Source organism: Crassostrea angulata, chromosome 1 (genome assembly GCF_025612915.1).
Source record: "Crassostrea angulata isolate pt1a10 chromosome 1, ASM2561291v2, whole genome shotgun sequence".
Classification (NCBI taxonomy): Eukaryota; Metazoa; Mollusca; class Bivalvia; order Ostreida; family Ostreidae; genus Magallana; species Magallana angulata.
Window position 1 is genome coordinate 26,410,881 of NC_069111.1, and position 26,830 is coordinate 26,437,710.

Here is a 26,830-nt window from a genome sequence, read left to right on the forward strand (position 1 = left end):
ATCTTTATAATGCAAATTAATTTTGTCAAATTACGACGTCCAAATTCATGCTATACATATTAAAACAATTCTTATTATGTGTTAGAAACTGGTAACCAACCAGTATGCTCTAAACCACATTGTATTCGATCGTTACATTTTTACAATAATTCAAATCGATAGAAAGAAAATTGTTGTTAGAATGTCCCCTTAAGTATCACCACCATCATCATCATCATATCTCTATCTCTCTCTTTCTTTCTCTCTCTCTCCCAAACTTGCGTATATACTCTGATAAGTTTTAAGGCATCTCTCTCTCTCTCTCTCTCTCTCTCTCTCTCTCTCTCTCTAAACGTCTGAATATCATTTAATGAAACAAATTAGAAATATTTAAAGGTATTAGGAATGTACATCACTTACTTACATAATTATATAATTTTTGCAAATGTCGAATAATCGGCTTAAAAATTTACAGCGGCAATCTGAAGCATACAGGTAGTTATATTTTATGGTTCAAAAATTTATTTCAATGAATTTATTTTCACTTTTATGTAGTCAAAATTGATATTAGTTTTGTTTATATTCCGTTTCATTTCGTTTCGATATTTGGTTTCGTTTCGTTTGGTTTCATTTCGTTTCGATTGGTTTCGTTTCGTTTCGATTGGTTTCGTTTCGTTCGATTTCGTTTCGTTTCGCACTTTACAGGCGCCCTCTTTTCTCGTAATAACGAGATAAAAATATTTCTATGTAGGCAGGGGACAGTTTTTTTTATACAATTCATTGTAGCCAAGGGATGCATGTCTTCGGAACTCTGTAACTAGAATTTCCTCGGTTCCCATTCAGCACAAATACCTTTAATTCACTCTTTATAAGGCCAATCACCAATTTCTGAAGAAAATTACTAATCAAAACCTGTAAAATTCTCTTCATACTGGTTTTTATGAGATTTTGACCCTTTCATATTTTGCTAATTTTTCATGATTTTTCAGCTTTTTAGACCTCCCCCAGCTAATTCCCTGCAGAGGGTTGACCTTCCGTACCGAGTGCATGTTGCACTATCACATGTCACAAACTTACCGGTGTATAGTTTTCAATGTCCCATCCACCTACTTTTCGTGTTATTTTACCTCCCGTCTGTAACTTGCAATTTCACTGTGTAAAGTCAGCACAACAGTCATAGCCGCAGGTTTCGCATTTTACTTCTGATTCTCATGTACCTAACATAAGGGGCCTACATATTGCAAATCAATTTCAACAAGAGACACCCCTCTAACTAATGATAATCATTAAAATTCATTTCATGAATTTTAGCAACACTCATAAGCCTTCAAGTACAGCAACTCTCAATTTTACAAAAATATTGACGGGTACTTTATTCGAAACTGTCCCTTGCTACCTATACGTGGCCCTAATTGTCTTTCATACTGGTTCGATTCACTTCAGTTTTTTTTCCTTTATCAAGAATCGTAGTAAAAATGGAACATTTAAATTGTTATATAAGCTAATATTTCTTGTGATACAAGAAATCACGTGATTATTTTGTATTATTTCTGATATGCAGTAGAAGTGGGCTATTCTCTAGATCCACATGACTATACACGACTGTATATGTACACACACTGACAGAGTTCTGTGTACATTGTATTTATTTTATCAGTGTGAAAAGAACACCCTGCCCAGCTGCCATAAAGTCGATTATACCAGTGTTGATCCATAATAAATTTCTAAAAACTTTATTTGATCGGTAGTTGAAGAGTAGTTGGTTCACTTAAAGCTTGCCTCAGACACTGCATGATGTACTTAAGTATATTGTATAGATTTTGTATAATAAAAGTTAATTTTATTGAAAACTCAATTGATGCGATTGAATGGAAGACCAAAAGAACCAACACAATTTTTTAATTAAAAAAAATATTTTATTGAGATGAATGAATGAAAATGTATATCGCAATCAACCCAAACAGTAAAAAACCACTTATACACATGTATAGATGAGACAATAATAATGGTGGAATGATGGAAATAAAAAAAACTAGTATTCATTCTCTTTGTTCAAAGTCAGCAATTTGTAATATTATTCAGCATTGTGCAATAGGATAATCAAAGTTTATGAATTCATGAAAAAACACAACTATACAAGATACAGACACACACAATCAGGAGGGATGCTCGGTCCTTGGTGCCGGCGGCACGGATCTCGGATATTGTTCTATCCACTGGTACCAACCCACCTACAAATGATACGACCTGATGAAATCTCACAAAACCAGTTCAGATCGTGAACGAGCAGAATTCTTTTTAAATGAAAATGTTCATTTAATAACTCTTTACTGTCAAGATTTGTGACAGTATATTTTATTAAAGAATGTTCAAAGTCTGAAGTCTATCAGTCATATGGTCTGTACAAAAATTAGGATTTTTTCCCCTTAATTTGACCTTGAGTTAAGAAAAGGGTCAATGTCAAAAAATTTGACAAAAGTATGTTTAACTGTTTTATCTTATTCTTTGTTTCAAGCTCGGAATCCTGTTGTCAAGACATTTTCAGGAAATGACTGAGAATGTGTTTCATTCTTATTATGCCCTAAAATTAAATTATCAGGGCAAGGTCAAAGAATTTTGGCAGGGTTCAACTAGGTTACCATCTATCTATGGTACTATTCAATATGTATGATTAAGGAGTCTCATAATACAGTCCGGACAATTCTTTCAGAAAATTCTTACCTATAACACAAAATAGATCAAGGTTAAGAGTTTTACATTATCTATCTGTGGTATATTTTTAAATGCTGTGTGATAATGGAATCAAATGTAATTGCCTAGACAACTCTTTTCATCAGATGATTAAATCTGAGATACAAAATAGGGCCAGGTAAAAAAGTTGAATATTGGTCACTTTTTCACGAGAGCACCTATCTACACGTAAGTGTCAAGTTTTTATTTGAACAGAACTTGAATTATAAAAAGGGTTAAGGTCAAATTTTAACAACAGTACATTTAAGTGTATTTTCATTGTTCTTTGTGTCAAGTTAGAAGTCCTTCTGACGAAGTATATTCTAATGACTGAAAATGGTTGTCTCCTAATTTGACCTTGAAATTGAAATATGAAGGTAAAAAAAATTTGATTGGGTCCAGCTAGTATATATTCCATTTATATATAATGATACATACTTATGGAATCTCATGGTATCGTCTTGACAATATTTTTCAGAAAATCATTGACCTTCAGATAAAAGTTAAATCAAAGTTAAAATTTTGGAGTCCTAATGTCAGATGTCAGTGGGGTTTTTTCGTGACGACCGGAAGACGGGCGTTTATTTATGCAAAGCGAACTGCAGCTAAAGATTACCAAAAATCGCGGAAAGTTTGAAAATTCTATCTTTGATACTAGCAGTCTTTTGAGAAAAACTGTAAACAAGCAAAAACATGAAATCTAATAAATGTCGGGACCGGAAGTGACTACCAAATAAACCGATCGATAATTCCATTTCATTTTATTATTATAAATGTTGTCTAGTGCGAGATCTGAAAGTTTCATTTAAACGTTACAGGAAAAATAATTATACATGTACATGTAATAATGATAGGGAAAAAACAAAGTGTTGAAACGGAAGACCTTAACGTTATGCCAAACATATCACATTCACAATTTCCCAAACTTAAAGAAAAGTTTAATAATTCTGTTTGTTAAACTTACCAAGCGTAAAATATTTGGTTGGGCTCATTTTCCCATCCCCGCCTTTACTGAATCCGAGAACTCTCAGGGAATACACGTAACCTCGCTGAATTCCATAAATAACCCCTTGAGTTTCTTTCCCAGTAATGGTATCGTTTGCTGTCCGAATATTGTCACCTTGCAACCAATACCTCATCTGTTCAATATAGATAACATATTACATACAGTGAGTAGTGAATTCCCTCGAATCACATAGAATGGCATTCTCTCACCAGAGGTCGTGGTACAAGCTTGCGTAGCACGACCTCTGGTGAGAGAATGATAGAATAGCGGAGCCTTCGACAAAATGCTATGGTCATTAGGGACTCAGCAAAGAAACAAACCTTATATCCCCAAAGTGTTTCTTCATACAAGCCAGTTGACACTCCCCGCCATTCCACGTAAACACTGTCGGGTCCGTGAGAACTTATGGTAACAAACTCTGGATATAGTATCGGCGCTGTAAGAAATCCAGGAAAGAATCCTCGATATAACTTTTCGAAAAAATATGACTTTTCATCAAAGCTTAGCGGAGACAAGAACCTGACTTTTGTTGATCACATGATAGTTTTTATACAATATATTGAAATAAATCATAAACAATGCGGACGTCATCTTGTTTAAATCGTTTATTTATGCCCCCAAAATACAAATCTCTTATTTTTCTTTTGGTGAGCTGACAAAAAATATATATTTACAACCCGCCCCCCCCCCCCCGCATTTAGATGAATCCACAGTAACATAGAATAGTTCCTACCCCCAAGACATGTGCTCAGTCTCTGCCTTTCGCTGGGGTTGCTGAGTCCGGCCGAGTTGAACATCTCCACCGTCACCCAGTAATCTGTGTTGGGTTCCAGGCCTATCACCTGATTCCCCGACATTTGTCCGTGGTAATAAGAAGTCACCACCTTCTTAAAACTTATTTCGTTGGTATCATCGTCTACGATTTCTATATTTACGGTAATCTTTGAAAAGAAAAAAAAGATTATTTAATGTATGTGAAATAAAGGTAATCATTATTGATAATTCTTGTTAAATAATGAATGAAAAGTTATACAGTACTTTACATTATTTCATAATTTTAATTTTTTTTTAATTTAATAATTTATACAGTTGATATATATTGGCAGTATACCCGATAGCCCTTGATTACACCCTTTGCCTTCTCCCGTGTGTTGTCCATAGGGTCCCAGGTTACCCAAAGCGCCGTAGAATTAATTTCGTAGCCATTCACGTTCACTGGTCGAGCAAGCGGTACTGACAAGAGATAATACGATAATCAATATATCAAATAAATAGTGTTATTTACTTGTATGATTTTTGTTAATTTTACATACAAATACATTACTAAATGGACTGTAAAGCGGAGAAAATTCGATCCCGCACAACCCAGCTTTATCTAACTAAGAATGGCAAATTATATAACAAAAAAGTTAAGATATCTCTTAATCCGTTCAAGATATGATGGAGAGATAGTGATTGATTAGGATATACAATGTATGTTGTAATCTGTTGTTTGTTGTGTTAATAAAGCTGGATAAACTATGCAGTAGGGAATAATTTGAAGTTCATAGACTTGCTTACTAGTATTTCTGTTGTCACATGTCATGAAATTAGTTTCTTTTAATGTCACGTGACTTACAATCATATATCGACTTACTTCCTTCTGATGAATAAATGGTCTCTATGGAGCTGTTTGGTCCTCTCCCAAAAGCATTGCCCACGCCGACCATCACATCAAACGGGAGGTAGTACAGGTCATCAGAAGGTAGCGGCACCGTGTAGGTACCGTAGGTACCGTCAGTCCTGTTGGTCTGTATCAGCAGTTTGTTCGATACAAGGAGAGTTTTCTGTTGTAATAAAACCAATTGGCAAACTTAAGACATCGTTGTTTTAGAACCATTTTAACAAGAGCTTGGACTTTGGGTAGTTGGTGTCAAACAGCAATGTGACGTAGGCCTGTCTATTTCATCGAAGGCCACTCAGCCATAGCTCTTTGAAATCAACAAGATTTGTCTGGCTTTTGAGCTAAGACTACGCAATCTGTGTATATTTCACTTGAAACCAGCGTTATTCTTAACTTGTTTTGAGCAACAAATAGATAGTTACGTCCTTCTGAAAGTCCAAGGCCTTGTTAAAATGGTTCTACTAAGTCAACTATGGTAATGTGTATTCAAGAGCTGAAATGATTGGACCTTGCGTACACATCAATGCCATTTTTAACTGGTTACTTTTTCGAACTTTAATCTTAGGAAATTTTTATTAAACATACCGATTGGAATTCTAAATTGGTTTCCCCGTTCCTACTGCGTCTCCAGTACACAAAATATACGACGTTCGGTCCACTTTGTAACTCCTTTGACAACATCTGAAATCGGATTTTTGATTTATTTGTGAGTACTTTGGTGAAAAATATATTTAGAAAAAGAGAAAAAGATCGCCTTTATGAAAACCCAAACTTGAATATTGACATCCGGAATTCAAAATTCGACAAGTATACAAGGCAGTAGAAAGTATAAAGTGCATCAGTATCAATAATCATTAAAAGCATAATAAGTTGTAAATATATCAGTATTCTGAAATAATGATATACTCGTGTAAGTAAGAACTAGTTGTATACTGAGTATCAAAATTTACAACAAAATGCTGTTGCTAAGATACATACCTGCATGCATGTACATGCATATACATGTATACACTTTGTAATTTATGACTTGATTACCAGATTTAGATTTTGAATATCAAATCTTGCATTCTGAATAATCTCGAATCTCGAAATCTCTACTCTCAGACTTTTGCCTGCTCCCTTTCTGTAGTGGGTTTTTGTAAATGCTCACCTTCCAGGTAATGGTTAAAACGCCCACGCTGCCCCCTCCTCCCCCTACATTTGTTGGCGCCATAATTGGCTTAGCTCCAGGGATGTGGATTTCCTCTACAAACAGAGGTACAAAATCACGCATCAATTACGATCAGAGGTTTTAATTTTAACTTAAAAGATGTTGACGATAGGGAATCGCATACTAGTATATACAGAACAATATTTCGAAAAGGTATTCAACACAATTTTGAAATATCAATATTATCAATTTTTAAATATATAATATATCTTTGTAAGTGTATACATTGCACATACAAAGGTACCCCGACCACACGGTCATATAATTTGCAGTAAATTATAGACAATGTTTGAGTTTAGGTGACTCAAAGTTCATGTACATGTATGGACAATTTTACCCGTTGGGCGACTGATTTCCCCAGGGTCCAGGTAAGCATTAGAGGCGTACACACGGAACCGGTAGTTATTGTACGGAATGAGTCCGGAAACGATGAACTGTCTTTTGTCAGCTTCATTAGGACCAGGGAGTAAGGTCTGCATCTCGCTCACCTCTGTAAGTAATGTCCATTGTAAATATAATGAAACGGGGTTATAATATTCCACAATGTTGATTGCCCATAAACAAGAGACCTATAGTCCACAAAGCTCACATGGATATCTCTAATCTCTATTAGACGAATGAATATTATAATAATACTTTGAAGTGGAATTACAAATGTGAGCTATCGAAAAAACCGGTATTGGAAAAGCGAATAAAAATTAAGTTTAACAGTTTTAGCTTCATAATTTAATAATACTTGTAAATGAATAAACAAAAGAGTTGTAGTTCGTACTGCTCATGAGACGCCATGTTGTATTTAGAATGGTCTGTGCCTCTATGTAGTAGAACTGCACTTGTGATCCATGGTCGGGTGCCCTGGTCCATTTAAGGGTGACAGAGTGGGGCGTTTCTGATCCTTTCACCCTGTATACAAAACCGGGCATCCCAGGGGGTCCTTAAAAACAGAGCGATGCTTTCATTAAACGATACAATCGAACTTTGTGTTACATGGTGCAATATTAATAGTAAAGTAATACTATAATAATGAAAGTTTTAAATATGACATTTTCCACGACTTAAAAATTGTAAACTGTACCCAAAATTAATCAGTGCTTATAATGTTAAACCAATTTAGGGATTTGAGCATATCAATGGTTACATGCCTTTGGGTGACTCTAGTAATTACCTCGGACAATGACATTGGTCGCCACTGATGTCTGGGTAATGGTTGTCTGTGCTATACACTCGTACAGACCCGCGTGGAAGTAATCAGCGTAATTAATGAACAGACCATTCAGCCCGCCCGACGTCCCCTTCATAAAGAAAGAGAGTTCTTTACTCCACAAGAACGACGTATATTTATCTAACTACTATATCTATAGCCTTTGCAAACACACCTTTATAAAATTATGATGTTTTTTTTTTTTACAGAGAGCTGGATGGTTTATCAAATTGCCCATCAAATCTACCTTGCATTTCAAATATGATTTGTTTAGTTATAAACTATTATTATTTTGAAAAGAAGAAAATATTTTGAAGTATATTTTCCTAAATCTTTTTACAGAGCTGTTCTCTTAACGTTAAAGGAAAAATGGCCACGTCTATAGCCTTCTTAAAGGAGACTCTCTGATCATTGAAAGTCCAAACCTTTCTCAACAATGTATCTCGTCCAAAGTCGATCAGTTCGCCATTGAATTTCCAAACGTAGACAAGGTCTAGGTTACTGGCATCATAAGACGCTTGGCACTGAATGAATACAGTTCCATTTCTATCCACGTGGTATTCCCTAGGTATTGGAGCCATGTAAACACCCTCTGAAAAAAGTTATCCCAAGTTTCAGTTAACGACAAGAGGCCCAAGGGTCACACCGCTCACCTTGCTAAAAATCATTTATGGCTAATCTTTATTCAAGTTGCCCACTTGCTTCTCTATGTGTTTGCCTCTGTAAAAAAATACACGCACCTATCCATCGAATTCAGAAGCAGAAAAATTATTTCTGTGCTTGATGAACTCTGAATACACTATCCTGTCCTATCCTGACCCCCTGGCTAATTAATGCCTTTGACAAACTGTAATCTATCATATACAAGAACGTTTGTCATAAACTTCAGGCTACTAGCAGGAATATTTTCTACAAACTTTACTCTTTTTTAGTTATTTTCTCTATATATCGCATAGAGGTGGAAATTGTGACAACTAAACTGAAAATGAGGAGAACGATGATGTAATGAGATTGATCAAATACCTTATTGAAACAAAAGGTCCAATTGATTCAAGAAAATTGAGAGAGGTAATGACAGAATAGTGATCTTTCAAAACAACTAAAACAACTGATAATTTATCATGTATTTGATAGCTAAAGCTCATCATAAAATGTACCAAAAAGTAATTGCAGCCATGTTCTCCATAGAAGAAAAAAACTTTACTTCACATTTTCGAAACATGTAATCAAAGAAATATGCAGTATTCTAAACACATCTCGTGTTAGTAAACGTAATGAGAGCATGATGGATGTTAACATAAATAAATGTGTGTACATTTCATCATGACTGCTAAATCCAAACAAACAAAATAAGAGGTTCCAATACAACAAATTAGTTTTTTGAAAATTATTTTGATTAGCTTTTCTGTTTTTTTGTTTCATATTTCTAATAAACTGTAACTAAGTATAGCAAAGTCATACTTGACACAATAACGTTGGTTGTCGTCTGCGCATCTCCGTGTATATTTTTCGCGTGACAAGTGTAAAAGCCACCATCTCCGAGGGAAACTCCAACAATTTTGAGGTAACCATTCAGGAGCATCTGAACTCCATTTTGATTTCCATTTGTAAATGACAATGACAATTGTGCTCCATTTTTTACCCATGTAATCTCTGGAGCCGGCGCCGCCTCCGGTTGACATGGTATGGTTAGGTTACCACTCTCTGCTGCCAGTAAGGTAGTGGGAAGTGGATATTTAATGAACGTGGGTCGAAGTGCTGAAAATGTTGTCAACTTTTATAAATATTTTTTTTAAAGTCAATAGACATGCAAATAAATTGATTTGAGAAAACAAAGTATAAAACAATCCAAATGAAAAAGTTGGTGACGTACACAAAACTTTGACTTGTGCACTGGTTATAGCGGTTCCGTGTGTATTTGTTGCAGTGCATTCATACATCCCACCGTGTTTGCCAACTTGTGCTCTGAGAATTGTCAGGACATTGGAGACGATTTCAATTTCACCTGCAACTGGCACTAACGGTTGGCTGTTTTTATACCACGAGAAGGTAGGCCTGGGTTTCCCCAGCGCATCACATCGCAGTGTCACGTGACTCTCCTCATCCACAACAAGATCTCGTAATGGATACAAAAAGTATGGCTTTGCTGAAATTGAATAAAACCCACACAATTTCGTCTATTGCCAAAAATTTTATAACATCAATATCAAAACGATAATTTTCCTACAATAGTGATGATTTGTGAGATAACTCAAGTTCTCTAGAAAAAGGTCCACCAATCCTAGATTTCCCAGAATTGTCTAAGCTATTTAGATTGCTTTTTGCGGTTAAAGCAATATGAGCTGCAATTTTCATGTTGAAAACTTTTTGAAGAAAATGTTATTTTGTACTAAAATGACAAAAAATACCATGGTTTTAAAATTTCTGTTAGCTCTGTTTTTGTGGGAAAAGCCATTAAGAAACCTTAATTGGAGCAAAATTGAATTATTGTCGTCCTGTACAAAAATTGATCTGCCATATATTCCTTATAAGGGAAATCTTTCTCCTGACAAAAATTAATGATTTTTTAAAATCTTATTTATCATAAAAGTTTGAGTTACGGGCAGACTTATCATACTAGCAGGTTTTTGCAGCAAAATAAAATTCTAAAAAATACAGTTCATATTGCTTTAACCATTTACAACAAGACATCCTCACCATCAATGGTCAGAAGAAGGCTTTTTTGGTCGGTGTTTGATCTTCCTTTGACGTTACACGTGTAGGTCCCCTCGTCACCGAATTGTATGTTTGGGATAACAAGAACTCGGTTGTAATCTTTGGTGTATGCCTTTTTAGGGATGTCTTTGTTGCCTTCTCTTATCCAGGAATAGTCGAGTGGGGACCTTTGTCGATAAAAAATACTTTTATAGTATCATCACACAGTCCTGTTACATGTTCATGATTATATGTACTTAATTTACATTACAAAGAATAGATTTGTGTCTTGCTTGAAAATCAACAACTTTAGGTTGCCCATCAAAATTATTTCAACTAAACAATAGAAAACCAAATTCTGGCATTTTTGTTAGCTAAAATCGCTTTCAATTTTAATTTGCCTTAAAAAAAAATAATGATACAGTCTATTGTAGGTGATAAAGGCAAAGGAAGTACTCTAAAAGGTTCGTTTCTCAACATTTTAGCATATATTTGAATGGGCTTCTAGTCTGAAAATTATCTATAAATTCTCGGATTTCAGTGTTCAAATATTCATCTTGAAGTTGAATTTACAGAGAGATCTGCAGGGAAATGCGTCTAATGCACGATGAAAACCGTGAATGTCTCTTGACCATTAAGAACTTTATATAGTATATCCTATAGTATATTCCTATCTCGAAGTAGCAATTTGATAGTCAAATATAACTTCTCAGTGAATTGAAAAAAAAAATGAAAAAAGATTAAAATAACCTGGTGAAAATGATAAACCGCACACATTTTCTAGAAGAAAGAAAAATTCTGTCTTCATATACTTAAAAATACATGTACATGGTTGTCGGCAGATGTAATTACCTTCCATATGCTAGACATTCTATGACAACATCCATCCCGAGCAGTGGGGTACGGGGAAACACTGCCGGAAAATCGGTGTGGATTTGGGCAGGATAGTTGGATGCACCTGTAATATTGTTATTGTTCTTATCAGTGAACTACACGCTCATTCACAAATTCACAAATATCCTCCATCATTCTCCACTATTATGTACAAAAAAAACGTCGTGATTGAGGTGTGGTATATTCAATTTATCATGATGCAAACAAACGAGAAATTTCTACATGTATTTATAAGCTTACTTTCACAAAAAAATCATAAGTCAATGCTCTTCAATTTTAAAATGTTTCTTATTTGATTATATGATTAACTTCGAACGTAGATTGCATGGGTTTTTGCGACTTATATGAACAAATTTGAAACTACTATATCTAATGAAATTTATGTAAAGTTGCATTACTAGTTGATAAGTTGCTAATGGGTTTTGAGAAAACCAAAGTAACAATATTTCCCCCTTTGTAGGGGCCTAGGTTTATTTGAAATTGGCTCAGTAGTTTTGAAGAAGAAGAAGAAGAAGAAGAAGAAGAAGAAAAACACTGATATACGCCAGATAGAATTCGATTAGAAGACCGGATATGTCAAAAGTTCAATCAATCGCGCCCCTTTTAACATCTGACTTACTCTCGCCAGCCACTCTGAGAGGCATGCCCATACTCGTTTCTGTTGGCGGTTGGTCGGTTGCCATGGTGTCCCCTGGTAACGCAGCCAGCGTCACTATACAGTGATATATCGCAGCATCTGACGTCTGGACCTCGGAAAAGTATAGGTTACCGCCAATCGACACAAAGAAATGCTTGTTTAACACCGGCAGGAGAAATGAGTTTTCCTTCATCCATTGGTACTTAAGGTCTGCAATGCAATGTGTAAATAATAAAATATTTCAAATATTTTTTTTTTCAAAATATTTGTGGGTTTTTTTTAATTGAATGCTGTAAACCGTTGTTGATTAATTTTAATCTTCAACTAGTACAAAACCTTAAAAAATACAGCACTTGATATTAAACAAGAGATGTTTGTGAAACACTTATGCCCCCTCCATTGGAAACATCCACAAAGAAAATGAACATAAACTGCAAATATTTGGAATTTTTCTAAAAATGAACATAAACTGCAAATATTTGGAATTTTTCTACGTCCAAAGTGGCATAACTCTGTCGAAAATTGTTCTATCATTTCCAAAATCAAACTCGACCTAAATAGTATTTAAATAAACCAGTATACCAAATTTTATATCAATATGTGCACCCTCTGCGAAGAAAATGAGCGGAAACTGCAAATGACTGGAAGTTTTCTACGTCCAAGAGCCTAACTCTGTCGAAAATTGCTCGATCGTACCCAATATCGACCTTGACCTAGATATTATCATGATAAACCTGAATACCAAATTTCATTTCAATATGTTCATCCTCTGCGAAGAAAATGAGCAGAAACTCCAAATAACTGGAATTTTTCTACGTCCAAGGGCCATAACTCCGCCCAAAATTGCTCGATCATACCCATTATCGAACTTGATCTAAATATTATCATGATAAACCTGAATACCAAATTTCATTACAATATGTTCATCATCTGCGAAGAAAATGAACGGGAACTGCAAAAAATTGGAATTTTTCCACGTCCAAGGGCCATAACTCTGTCCAAAATTGCTCGATCGTACCTGATATCGAACTTGACCTAGATATTACTAGTATCCTGATAAATCTGTATACCAAATTTCATTTCAATATGTACAAAAAATAAGCGGAAAATGCAATCAACTGGAATTTTTTACATCCAACGTCTGTCCAAAATTGCTCGATCGTACCCAATATCGAACTTGACCTAGATATTATCATGATAAACCTGTATACCAAATATCATTTCAATATGTTCATTCTCTGCGAAGAAAATGAACGGAAACTGTAAGTGCACCGACCGACCGACAGACCGACAGACAGCAGCAAAGCAATATGTCCCCCTTCTTCGAATGGGGGGGGGGGGGCATAAAAATCGTCGCATTAAATATACATATATATACTATTTTAAAATAGTGGAATTTTTGAGCGCCTGAATCCCCAAAAAGATCTAAAATCTACTAATTGTACATCGTAGTACGACAATAGTTGTGCTATGTTTTCACTTTCAAAAAACTATGTCACTGGTCATCTAATATGGATTTTGTTTATTATAACATTATTATTTTGTGTTACTATATAGTATTTAGGCAATTTTTGACTTAGGTATTTAACTATGTTAAAATATTTTTTTAAATCTAAAATCCTGAGTAAAAATAATCCTTAATGTAAATATATTCTTTTCAATCATATTCATTTAATTTTCCGAGATAACGTTTATAAATGAAGTAAAATGTTGAAATTTGAATCAACGGAAATTCATTTTTCATACTTGAAAAAAAAAAATTAATTTCACAATGTACATTAAACGTTAAAATATTTTTACTTTCAAAACAAAGCATGGATAAAGTAAATAAATTACTTACTTGGTTTGTAGGAAGGTGGATTACACTGTAAATATGTACCCTGATACAGAGCTACATTCACTGGGCCAGGAGCCACCACTGGAAATTGCGCTAGCCCTTGGAAAATAAAAATTAATTTTTCAACTACAAAAAACTGCAACATATATCCAAACAAATTTCCATCTTAAAATGACAGAAATGAAATGAATCAAAGGTGCTTTGAACAATTTTATTTTTTAATTGTGAAGACATTGGCAGAATGGAATTTTTTGCTTGTATAAAGATAGTGTACAAACAATATAGCATAAAATATTGTCACTGTAACTCGAACTTGTGCATCGCTACTACAAAACATGTACTTCTTTGTACGTTTGCTAAATGCATGTGTTGTTATTTTTTATGCAGGATATGCCTATACATTGTTTGTATATGCCTATTAATTCCCTAGATGCATAATGAGCAACGGCCACAACGTTTATCAATAAACCTTATACATGTATCAACAAATGTCAGCGACAAGAATTCTTACTTCCAAACGACACCCTCGAAGGTTCGCTTCGGACAGAACCGAATTTGTTGGAGGCCACACAGTAATACTCCCCAGCGTCACGTGTCTCGTTCAGACGAGTACTGTCAAACGTCAGTTTACCATTACTGATAGTATAGGCATTATTGGAGGTAAGAATCTCCACATCCATCGTGGGCCGCTTCCGTTGCCATTGATATTTGGGCTGAGGGTTGCCGGTAGCTATGCACTCAATGCTGGGGAGGTATGAACGAGTAGTTAGAACAATATTGCTTGGAAGGACTGTAAATCGGGGTCCTCTTTCAACCTTCAGTGGATCTGTTATATTGCTTCCATATGCTACAAATCAAAACTTTAAATATATTTGCGGCTATAAACTTTTAAAATTTAGTAAAAAAATAATTCAAGTATTTAAACTTTATATATTTAATATTTTTTACACACAGAGTTGTTCGTTGACCACAAACATCTAGCTTTTTCAATTCGTGCATTTTTTAATAAGAAGTTTTAAATATGCAAAAGTTTACAATAAATTAACAACAATGGTTGAGATCATATACAGGAACAAAAAAAGGTGTAAAGACCCGAGTCTGTACAAAATAAATCTTACTAAAGTCCCTCTCATCTTGAACAATGCGATTCAGCTCCGTTTTCTTAATCTCACAAATAAAACTTAAACGTTCGTCTCCTCCAGACTTGGTTAATAGGTATGTAAAGAGGTTTTCTGTTAAAAAAAAATATATATACATACGGCTATAGTCAATAATGAAAGACAATTGTTATAATTATTTTACACTTTACATAATAACTATATACCATCTTTGTTTCAAATATACGGGATTTTTTTTTTTGCAAAGTCGTTAATTGATTTTGTTAAATTATTGTTCAAAATTGAATACTAGTAATTAAAAAGAAATGATATGAGATCAAATCTAATCTTTTTTTTAATCTAAATTATACCAAAAGATGAGATCTATAAAAAAAAAAGAGAGAAAAAAAACCCCAAAACAACCATAAAGAAACCTACCAGAGTATCTGTAGACGATGAACCTAAGATTGGGATCAGTGTGAGCAATGTTAGACAATAATACGCTCCCTGCAGTAGACAGAGTGCCATCTCCATTCCAGCGAACGCTCCCGTCCTGGAGGGTCCCACTGGTGTACCAAAGGGACCTGGGTTGAATCATAAAGCAATTACTTTAAAATTGTTGAAATTGAAACTCAGTTATAATTACATCCATGACATTATTTATATTAAAAAAAAAGAAAAATATAAAGTTATAAAGAATAATTTTTTTTTATAATGAAAGGGACTTGGACACGATTTGAGATCAAAATTTTTTATATATATATGTTTACTATGGTATAATTATATACTAGTTGTCTGAATTCTTTCTACAAAAAATAGATTTAATTGCTCTATTTATGTGCTTTATGGATGGGTGTCAAAATTAGCGTGGATATTTTCCCAAGGAAAAGAATAGGATATAGGATATTTTTTGTAATTTATGTGGATTCAATCAAACCCTGAATAAAGTTTATTGTTATATATCAACACTTTTTAATTCATTTTGGACATTGTTTATGTATTTAGGAGTCTGTGCTTGTTTAGAATATGAATACATCATTCATTATCATCAATGAATGTTTATTGCTCATTGAGATCATTAATTATTATACATATAATACTTATTATGTAGAATTTGGTTACTTAGAAAAGAGGAGTAATGGTAAGAACTGTCGATAAAATCCTTTCAAAAATTAAAATTCTTCCCGTTGCAAAAGACGAGGCTTTTCGTTCGTATTTTCTGTTTTACTCTCTTCAAAAATAATGATTTTCTGCAGGATTCTTATTTCATACGCTGAATTTCATGCAAATGTGTTGAAAACCGATTTTTCGAAGGGGAATAAAACTTCGTTCTTTCTTTTTTCACAAATTGCCCAAGTGAAAAAGTTAACCGTCTGCAAATCTCAACAAAGTCCAAAAATGAAACAAGGATATCATTTTAAAAAAATTATCTTACCGAATAAAATCTATATCTTTGAGTCTTTGTGTTATGAAGTTATTTTCTTCCAGAGTATTTACACTCACTAAAGCTGCACCATATCCCTGAAAGAAACCAAAAAAATGACATGAAAATGATATGTCATTGATTAAGTTACAAGATTTTTTGACTGAACGACTTATTGTTAATTGTTTGGTGTTTTTTGTTCCCATTATAAACATTTCCGAAAGAAAAAAAAAGAATAATGGGGCTTGGCGGTCAACAAATTAACTATCAGATCTGTCTTAAAATTTAAGATTTCATCTTTTTAGCAAAAAACCCCCAGCTATTTTAGCTTCATGTCTAATCTTATCTAATATCTTTTAAACCAAGCTCTCCTTTCAAAGAAGATAAACATTGTCTCAAAAATGGCCACGACCACCCGGCCATCCTTAGTCTTGTTCTCTTCACCTCGCATGTCTTTACAGCCTCCTCATACGTCCTCTGAGGGTGCATCTGGAACCTGTAACAATGTACATTGTGGGAAAACCAATCAAGTGGACACTCTACAAAAGACAAACAGAGCAGAGTCATAACGGTGAGGGAGGAGCAGCAATGTCAGAACGTGTACAAATACGACAACAGATGCTGTTGTTATGGTGTTCCTATTGCTATCATGTTGAAGTGATCTGTGCTACTACTACAACATGTTTTGCTGCAATTGTAGACTATAATTTTAAATTGTTGTTTTTACTGGTTATGTTGTTTTACTTGCGATTTTAGTGCATAAATAGTAGCTGCTATTAAGTGAATCTTGTTGGATGTCATATTTGGTTGTTGATGATATTGTTGTTGTTGTTTTTATGGGATTTTTGTTGTTGTTGTGTTTTTTGTTTTTGCTGTGGTAATAGTACAAATTATGGGAATAATTGATGTAGCCAAACATTGTAGGTGCTATGCTATGGAAGTTGTTGGAAATCAACCACTTCAATCTATGGGAGAGACAGTTGTCCTGCGTCGGCCAGGTACAGTATTTTCTCCTTCATCTGGCAACAACCACAACTTCCGTAATGGCATTACCTTACAGCTCAAATCTATTTTTCTGCAAAGGTAAATTCCTCCGCGTCCTCAAACATATTTTCACCGTCGTATAGAATTCAATAAAGGTGATAAAAGTAGGAAAAGACCCGTAGACCGATTATTCCATACTTGCACTATGATACCACTATGATACTAGCCAGTATGAAAGTAGGTACATTTGTATAGTACAGTAGTAGCTGGTTGACCAAACAACACTAATTGTTACTAACAAACTTTATCTGATATATAATGATATACCTGTCACCAAAAGTATGATGCTAGTGCTGTTGTTTATTTATTCATGTAAACAATACTTTGTTCAATAAAGTATATTGAATGGAATTAGGCAGCAGACACCGTCCGTTTTAGCCCTCTCCCTACATCAAGGTCGCAGTGAACAAATTGAATTATTTTTAAAAATTGCTGTTGTTGTTCTGTTAGTAGCGAGAAGTATATAGTAGTGTCCTTTCTGATGAAATTTATTTTAACAAGTAAAATATACAATATGACTGAAAATAATCAGGTTTTATATTAAATTTATTAAAATAAATTATATCAGAAGGGACAGTAGTAGTAATAATAGTAGTACCTAGTATTCTTTGAGTTGTTGTGAGTTCTATCCCTGCCAGAAATAGAATAAGTACAAAATTTGTTCGATACATATTCCTTACTCATGGCATCTGAAATAAAAACCAAAACAAAATTCACTTTTAAAACATGATATATATTCTTGATTGTTTTACTGGTATTAATATGATATCGACTTCGTCTGTAAAGGAACCACTAAGTATTAATAGACTTTTATAAACTACTGTCGTAAGGAAAACTGTTTTATGTAATATCCAAACTAATAATTACGGCATTCCATAACTTAAATGGATATTATAGAATTGCAGTTAATTGTAATTGAACACTTTTTTGTTTAAACATCAGATATTAGAACCATTTTAACAAGAGCTTGGACTTTGGGTTGTTGTGTCAAACAGCAATGTGGCGTAGTCTTGTCTATTTCATTGTCAGCCACTCAGCCATGCCTCTCTGAAATCAACAAGATTTGTCTGTCTTTTCAGCTAAGACTACGCAATCGGTGCATATTTCGCTTGTAACCGCGTCATTTTTAACTTGTTTTGACGCAAGAAATAGATAGCTACGTCCTACTGAAAGGCCAAGGTCTTGTTAAAATATGGTTCTATATACTGAATATTCTGGTTTTGTAAAATATAAAAAAAGTAAAACCTTCATTATTTCCCTGTGGTTGTATTTCTTTGATTTTACAGTTGGTACTTTGTAAGTAAGTAAGTGAAAAAGTAACTCATTTATTTTTATAATGACATATGTATTTACAGTATATTGTAAAATTGACTAAAAGAAAAACTCGAAAAGGTCAACACCCGGCCCGTCGGGCCTATATGTCACTTTAACACTATAATGTACACAATAATGTACAGAATACATAAAGAAAAGAACGCAATGCAAGATGGGGAAAAACCCCAAAAGGACAAAAAAGCAAAAAATACACTTTTAAATACAGAATACAACAAGTAAATCTTTAAGGAGTTTTGGGATATCAGTGGGTATAAGTATTGTTTTTTTATATTTGCTTTCAACTCATTTCTAAATACAAAATTGATTGTCTTCTCTTTTAAAATAGATGAGCATAAATATTTGGCAACCTGACGAGGATAATTGACAATGAGCAAACGTAATAATTCATCATCTGAAATTTCTTCTGGCTGATTAAGACCAATATTTTCAAATAGTTTTTTTTACGATAATCGTTATATAAAGAACAATGTAATGAAAAATGAAATTCATCTTCTACACTTCTATTGGAAAACACAAATTCTTTCTTCGATAGGTTCCCCCTAAATCTTCCAGTTTCAATTCTTATTGGTATAATACCACATCTAAACTGAGCCTTTGATCGTTAATACTTAGGCATATCTAAAAATAAGTAATTTTTTCTCATTGTATGTTGAATGTAGATTATTCAAATGTAAACAAAAATATGAATACTAAAATTCAAAATACATACTTTCATTTCTGCAGAAAAATAAAACAACCAGAACATGAGAAATCGGATTCTATAAAAAAAAATTAATTCTCAAAAAAGTTACAAAAACCAAAAATGGAAGCAATATGGTCAAAAGAATTAAAATATCAAATGATCAATGTAACAATATATACACGGATAAGATAATAACCGATGAGCAAATAGCAGAATGTAACTATAAGCTTCTACACAATCAGCTGAACTGTAATTATAATGTAAATAAATGGAATGAAGATGTTGGAAAAAACCGTGTAAGTTATGAACAAATTGAAAATATTGAACATTTAATATATGCTCTGAAACAAAAAGAATATGGGGAAAAGTATGAGAAATATTAAAGTGAATAAATGATGGAAAACAATTGCTGTAGTTTACAGACAACGAAAATTTTCAATAATGTCATATCTTTTGTAGGGTACAAAATATATAAAATGATGTGTAGACTACAAAATGAAATTCCAAATGAGAATGCGCTTTTAAATGCTCTGAAATCATCTCTTTATTATCATTACTTTATTACAGTTAGTACAAAAAGCGTCAAATCCAGTTACAAAATTTTGAAAACACTAGCAGACCAATTGTAACTGTATTGCTTTTTTTTCCTTTTCCATATATATTTGTGTATGTATACAAATTTCAAAATATATTTTGATTTATACATGTATATTTGTATAATATTGATACGAACATTATATCAATGACTTAATGTTATCCCCCCGTTTTTATTTTACATTACTATTATGATATATACATTTATGTATATATACTAAGTGTTAGATCATATTTACGTCTATTTATGCTTTTAAAAAATACAATCATAAATACAAAAGAAAATATATATTTTGTACATTATATATGTAATTAAATGATTTATTTATACTGCTGAATAGCACTACTGGTCCAGGGGGCCCCAGGCACCCCAGGTGATGTATATCTACAGAGCCTCTGCGGAGGTATTATCTCGAATTTAAATGTATTTTATTTAATAGATATTTTTATTTTTTTTTAAAAATCCCATTGTATTTAGGACAAAATGATTAGCAAATTGTAGCCGTTTAGAATAAGTTTTGTTTCATGTTCGAGTCTTCTGTTACTTAAAAGAAATTATCTACATCAAATTGTTTTGATCAACTATACTCTGTAAAATATATTGAAAACAAAACATCGTAAATATAATACAATGGGATATATAATCCTCTCTATATGTAATTTCAAAATATGAATATAAAGATCATCATAACAGATTTTACAGCGTCTGAAAAGATGCTCCCTGGAAAACTGTGTAAAGGGAAAGGACATTTTAAAGGGACCTAGACATGATTTTAGATCAAAATTAAGTTTTTAATTTTTAGATATAAAATGGTTTATTTGTGCACCTTGAATGATTCACCCTTTGAAAGTTAGAAGTCATACTACATTCAAGATACAGAGGTAAGAAGCCATTGTTATGTAACAAAGCTCGAGTCTTATATTTGTTTACAAATAATGTACAGTAAAGAAATTATCATTTTTGATAAAAAAAAAAAAAAAAAAAAAAAAAAAAAACTTTTGACAAACAAGATAAACAGAACTCATGTAAAAAATTAGATTAGAGTTTATACCGATGCAACCCATATGTAAACATTAACAGGACTCGAGCTTTTTTACAAAACAAATAATTCTAACCTCTGTATCTGTCTTGTTATTTGATATTTCACTTTTAAATTTTGAGAAAGCATAAAAAACATCCATACTGACCCTTCTAGACACATGTTGTATTAAAAATGGAAAAATAAAATTTAAAAATTTGAGCTCAAATCGTGTCCAAGTCCATTTAACTGAGATTTCCCGGGTAAGAAATCTCAAACAAAAAATATCTGGGTCATTAATATATACTTACAGGCTGCACGGCTTTTGGTAGCAATTATTTTAATTCATGCTCACACAAAATAAAAATTTCAAGAATGTTTACTTATTTGAAAAGAAATGACTTCTCCCTAGATTGTTTGAGGGTGTTCACACCGCATGGCGGGAAGACACTTTGTAACGTTCGTAGTTTGAAACTGGAAATTTCCAATTTCAGGCAGCAAAATGGGAAACAAGATAGAATTACTTGATTTGTAGAATTTCTAAATGTTGTTTTCCTATCGCCGTGATGTACACAATAGACGTTTCACACCCGATCCGTGCGTATCGCCTTGAAGCGACTATCAAATATCTGGTAACAAGAGAAAAGACCCCATTCCTCCTGACATCTAGTTTTAATACTATCACACGTTCTTAATGGTCTAAATCGGATAAATGGTTTAAATTTCAGATTGTTGTATTAAAAAAACTACAGGAAAGTTTTTGTCAATCAGAATGTTCATCAGAAATTCGAACCTGTTCTATCTGCCTACATCCAGACAGACATCACTGGAAACATGAAATAATCAAATGAAAAGAAACACCCGACGCATGTTTATAAATGTCTCCATGATCTTATCGCTTTTTTGTGTGGAATGTGTTTATGAGTGAGAAAAAGGTATGGGTACTATAATGGTTTGACCGACCCCCCCCCCCCAAAAAAAAAAAAATTGACTAAACTTTGGGGTCAAGGAAAAGAGAATTGTTAAGAATTGCATAATACTTTAGAAATTTCAGAACTATCAATTAAATTTTCGGAACAAATTTTTTCAGTAAAGAAATTCAAATTCTAAAAGGCATGGTCACAATATGAGCTCAAAATTTTCCATTTTCCCATTTTTCATGGGATGAATGGTTTCTAATGCATGACCTAAATTCACAAAATTCAAATGTCACAGTCGAGATACAAGCGAGATAGAGGGTTAAATATTCATTGCTATGCAAACAAATCTGGGGTTGTTTTTTTTTTATTTTTTGTCTACAAATAATCCGTTATTTATAAAATAACCAAAATTTATCACCATTGACTCGTGACAAACAATAGATTTTATTTCGTTCCGTTTCTTAATAACCGAAACTTGAATAAACTTTTATCATTACATTACCTATGATCAAAAAGTTATTAAAAATGCTGCGAAAACTGTGAATCATTCAAATTTTATTTTACTCCGTTGAAAAATAAATAGCTAGAACTTAACAGTATTTATCAATTTCCGTGTATAAAGTTGATTTGATAGTTGTTTACATGTATAAGCAGGAATCTAGGAATTTTCCAGAGAAGGGAGAGGTTTTAAATAGGGGTTTACCTTTTTAAGGAGGTTAAAGGCCCATTTTCAGTATATTTACGATATATATTAAATAAATCTGAGTCTGCCACTGGAGCCCAAAACGCTATTCTTTGGCCTCCCACCCCTCACCTATCCCCCGATTCAAGAAAGGGGTTAACTTCTGTGGTGTTTAGTATAAGATACCTTACGTACAATCAACATACTGTAAGATTAAGGAGACTGTCTGATGTACTTATTGGAACCTCTCAGTGTTATTGGATCTCGTGTATTCTTTGTCTACGAGGCCAGTGGATGCACATTCCTTTACCTACCTTGAAAAGTAGATCTACTACGTAAAAGCAGTTTGCATGACTCATGATGAGCATGTATTATGTAATGTACGAACAAAAACTTAATGAACATCTTTTGATTTTGCTATTATTGCATTAACCAAGCAAGTAATTAATGCCATGTTTGGGTCAGTGCAATCCGTTAAATTATAAAAGCGTTGGTCGAGTAGATGTAAATGATGGTGAAATTGATTTATCTGCAGACTATACGCTCTAAAGAACTAAACAGTATTGTCTTACCATATACGAGCAGTCAACCCTTATTGCATCTTTATTTTATTGCATTGTAATTCAAATGTGTTAGAAATCTTTAGAATATATGGTATATTAAAGGATCTTTCTGTTGAGTAATTTAACCTTCCGATACACAATGTCTGTGTTTTGAAGTCTTAATATACAGCAGTTAATATACATGCATTTAAACATATTTTTTTACAATTATAATTATGATAACCTGTTGATATCATTGATATTATACAAAATATGAAAATTTAAAAAACCGAAAGTTGTTTTACGGTTTTCAAAATAAATATACATACTTATTAGGATTAAATCAATTATCTGACGAAAATGGTTTCTAAAAAGGTTTCTTACCCAGATGAAATAACTTGCATGTAGTCCGTATTTTAAATCAACAATGAACAGAGTGAATCATATTACGTAAACAAACAAAATCACCGGACGCATCCAAAAAAAGATGTCACTGCATCACCTTCTTTAACCACGTCTTTTACGCTCTTTCTTAAACGAATATACACCTTCCTGGTTCAAAATTCAAATTTTCTCATGTAGAACGTTCAAATGTCGGAAAAGAAGAGAAATAATTTCCACATTTAAAATACTTTACGTTTTACATGATATATTCATTGTCGCGACTTTTGGTCACAACCATACCTACTTTTCATCCTATCAACGAAAAATTGTGGATCGAAATGACGACAGATAAGAAGGCTAATTCTATTGGTCAGTGTTTATCAGCGACGTTATCGGGTGTGTACACAGCCGCAGGGCAAATAAGGTAACTCCGCGATCTTGTACGCACTATCCTTGTGACTATTTTAAATGAATTCCGTGAACTTGATCTGAGTCTTGATGAGAAAACTTTTTCAGGGTTTAAGAATAATTTTTCAAAGGTTTCTATTTTTGCAAACTGACACATGCATGTAATAATCACTTGCCGTAATGTGAAATATGAAGGAGAGTTCGTTTTTCATACGGGTTTGAAGGTTGTGGGCTTTGCCCAAAAACTGAATATAACCCAAGACAGTATTTTCCTGTTTATATATTTATATCTCTCTAATCTCTCTTAAAAGAACTAAAGTCCTCAGAAGTGAGAATATTAGTGCTTAATGAACTAAAATAAGACATAACGTGCAGTCTCAGAACCATTAATCGTTAAGAATTAAAAATTATATAATAAAGCAGCATTATTCAACATTTACACCAACTTATTCCTTTAAAGGAATTGAATGAAAAACGGTTTTATTGAACAGTTTACAATAAACATATTTTTATGAGAGATGTTACTATACCTTGTCCCAAAATATCTCCGATTCACATTTTGCTTAATTACTCGATAATCATAAATACCCCAGTGTTCAAACGACATTTAAGTGTGAAAAATTCCAACATTTCTTTTAACTGAACGTCCCTTTACCTTACCAGCCTTCAACTGGCTTCAGACATCACGGCTACAAATTAAGGAGTCTTCGGGGGTTTTGCATTAAACAGTGCCCTGATGATAACGTTGAAAAATTGTGCGAGATATTCCGAGTGACTTTCGAATTAAGAAAAGATGTCAACATTTCCCGTTTTAAATCTCAGTATGAAATCTTTTTCGTTCCTGTGATTTTTTTCCGAGTGAAAAATGATAATGTTTCAATGAAGATAATCTGGATATTTTCCATTTTATCGATTTTAATTGCACTTCTTTCACAGGTTTGAGCATTTTTATTAAAAATCTTTCTGATGCGCTGCATAGATATCTTGGGACATACTATAATTATCTTTTTGGTGGAAGTTTCAAACCGCTGGCGATTCGTTTGTTCAATTCATGTAAAATTATCTGAGTAAAGTGTTGACTATGTAATGTCATGATAAAACAAAAGGTATATTATCAATTGACCATAAAGCAGAGTTAAAAAAGATAGTAAAGGGTCGGGACTATTGATTGAAGTATTCATCTGTGTTTTAAACTGTGCTTCATTTTTGTAAAAAGTTTCATCGATTGAATCCCATCCAAATACCAGCAACCCGCAGCCTTGGGTAAAGTATGTCATATTTTGGGACCCAGGGTAGAAGGGTAAAAAAAACCCAAACAAACAAAAAAATAACAACAAAAAACCAATCAATGGGTTTGCCTACTAGATGCCTAGTAGTCGATATTTCAAAGGAACGAAGACCAAAACTTCCTGTCTCAAACTGCAGAGTTTTCATATCCGGTGTTGGTGACACAGACACAATGTAAACAAAAACCTCAAACATCAAAGTCAAATCCCTTCAGACTTCATGTTTACCAAGTCTCAAAGATACGCTCTATTACAAACAATAATTCAAATTGAACACTTCATGCCAAGTTCAGTATAGCATTGACGAGTTTATGACAAACGGTGAGCAGTTATATATAATTACTTTAGTGGAAAGATTATCCATATTGGAATGAAGAATCGATTCAGTTATGGAAAGAGCATGAGAAAGAGAAGAAATTACACCCTACATATATAGAGGAGGCAGGGGCATTGAATCAGCCCTCGGGGAGGAATACTCCAATGCACGGGATACATTTGATAAAGCCCTGAGACGAACAGAGGTCGTTTATAAATATAAAACCATTTTAACAAGACCTTGGACTTTCAGTAGGGCGTAGCTATCTATTCCTTGCGTCAAAACTAGTTAAAAATAAAGCGGTTTCAAAAGAAATATGCACCGATTGCGTAGTCTTAGCTCAAAAGCCAGACAAATCTTGTTGATTTCAAAGATCCGTGGCTGAGTGGCTAGAATGAAATAGACAGGCCTACGTAACATTGCTGTTTGACACAACTACCAAAAGTCCAAGCTCTTGTTAAAATGGTTCTAAATTGTCTATTTGTAACCTCAATACCATTGTAAGGATTGGACCACATTAAAAGAAACCAATTCCCATGAAAAGAGCGGATGAAACATTATTCTTCACTAACGAATGAAAAGTACTTGAGAACGAGACTTTGAAACTCTATGCAATGGGACCCATTTACAAGAATTTGAAAATAAGGTCTCCAATCAAATTTTAAAAACTCCAAAAATATCGTTTGATGAAAATGGACCCTTTATTCTGACCAAAATGCTGTTTTGAATAGCGATACTTCAATGAAATAGTTACATAGTAAGCTACTACAATTTTCGATTACACCGAGGAAAAAGTACTGTAATCATTTGTTTTTACTTGAAAAATGTTTTCAAATTCGCATACATACTAATGTTCCTTTGTATCTAATGTATCTAAGGTGTCAGATTATTGTCGCATGCTACATATAGTAAATAGCAAAATCAAGTGCTTTCATAAAAAAAAAATATTTAAAATCATTTCTAAAAGATAATGATATTCTAGCTAACATCGATAGTTGAACTGAGTCGAAAAAATAAATAGTTTTGACTTTGTAGATGATGCTTCATAAACCTACATGGAAAAAATATATAGAAATAATTATAATTTTATCAAAAATATTAATAAGATTTCTTAATGATTATGTGTTAGTTTAAATGAAAAACCGACTAATTGGTTTCAATTATTTATTTAACAAGTGCCAAAAAAAGACAAAAATGAGGGAGATGACAAAAAAAAGCAATGCCTGCTGTCTGATCCTATTTCATTT

At 33.3% G+C, this 26,830-nt stretch overlaps 1 protein-coding gene across 1 annotated transcript; it reads right to left on the minus strand.

The window, feature by feature from the left end:
- Window positions 1–1,873: 1,873 nt before the first annotated feature.
- LOC128190273 (contactin-like) lies at window positions 1,874–23,846 on the minus strand. The gene is made up of 25 exons (XM_052862270.1): window positions 23,574–23,846; window positions 18,014–18,104; window positions 16,816–16,910; window positions 16,384–16,469; window positions 15,387–15,532; window positions 14,970–15,083; window positions 14,363–14,698; window positions 13,855–13,950; window positions 11,997–12,224; window positions 11,336–11,441; window positions 10,487–10,671; window positions 9,663–9,935; window positions 9,251–9,547; window positions 8,215–8,381; window positions 7,754–7,880; window positions 7,361–7,522; window positions 6,926–7,078; window positions 6,529–6,623; window positions 5,964–6,059; window positions 5,352–5,541; window positions 4,827–4,948; window positions 4,449–4,656; window positions 4,036–4,151; window positions 3,674–3,848; window positions 1,874–2,210 (listed from the first exon to the last, which is right to left on the minus strand). The coding sequence occupies exons 2-25, from the start codon at window positions 18,084–18,086 to the stop codon at window positions 2,095–2,097; spliced, it is 3,762 nt and encodes a 1,253-aa protein (XP_052718230.1). The 5' UTR covers window positions 18,087–18,104; window positions 23,574–23,846; the 3' UTR covers window positions 1,874–2,094.
- Window positions 23,847–26,830: the final 2,984 nt, after the last annotated feature.

Excerpts from the sequence above, each read along its gene's own strand:
- LOC128190273 (XM_052862270.1), bottom strand. The coding sequence starts at position 18,086 with ATGTATCGAACAAATTTTGTACTTATTCTATTTCTGGCAGGGATAGAA. Across the intron at positions 15,533-16,383 it reads AAAGATATAGATTTTATTCG|GTCCCTTTGGTACACCAGTG; the intron begins GTAAGATAATTT and ends GATTCAACCCAG. Across the intron at positions 12,225-13,854 it reads TCCACCTTCCTACAAACCAA|ACCTTAAGTACCAATGGATG; the intron begins GTAAGTAATTTA and ends ATTGCATTGCAG.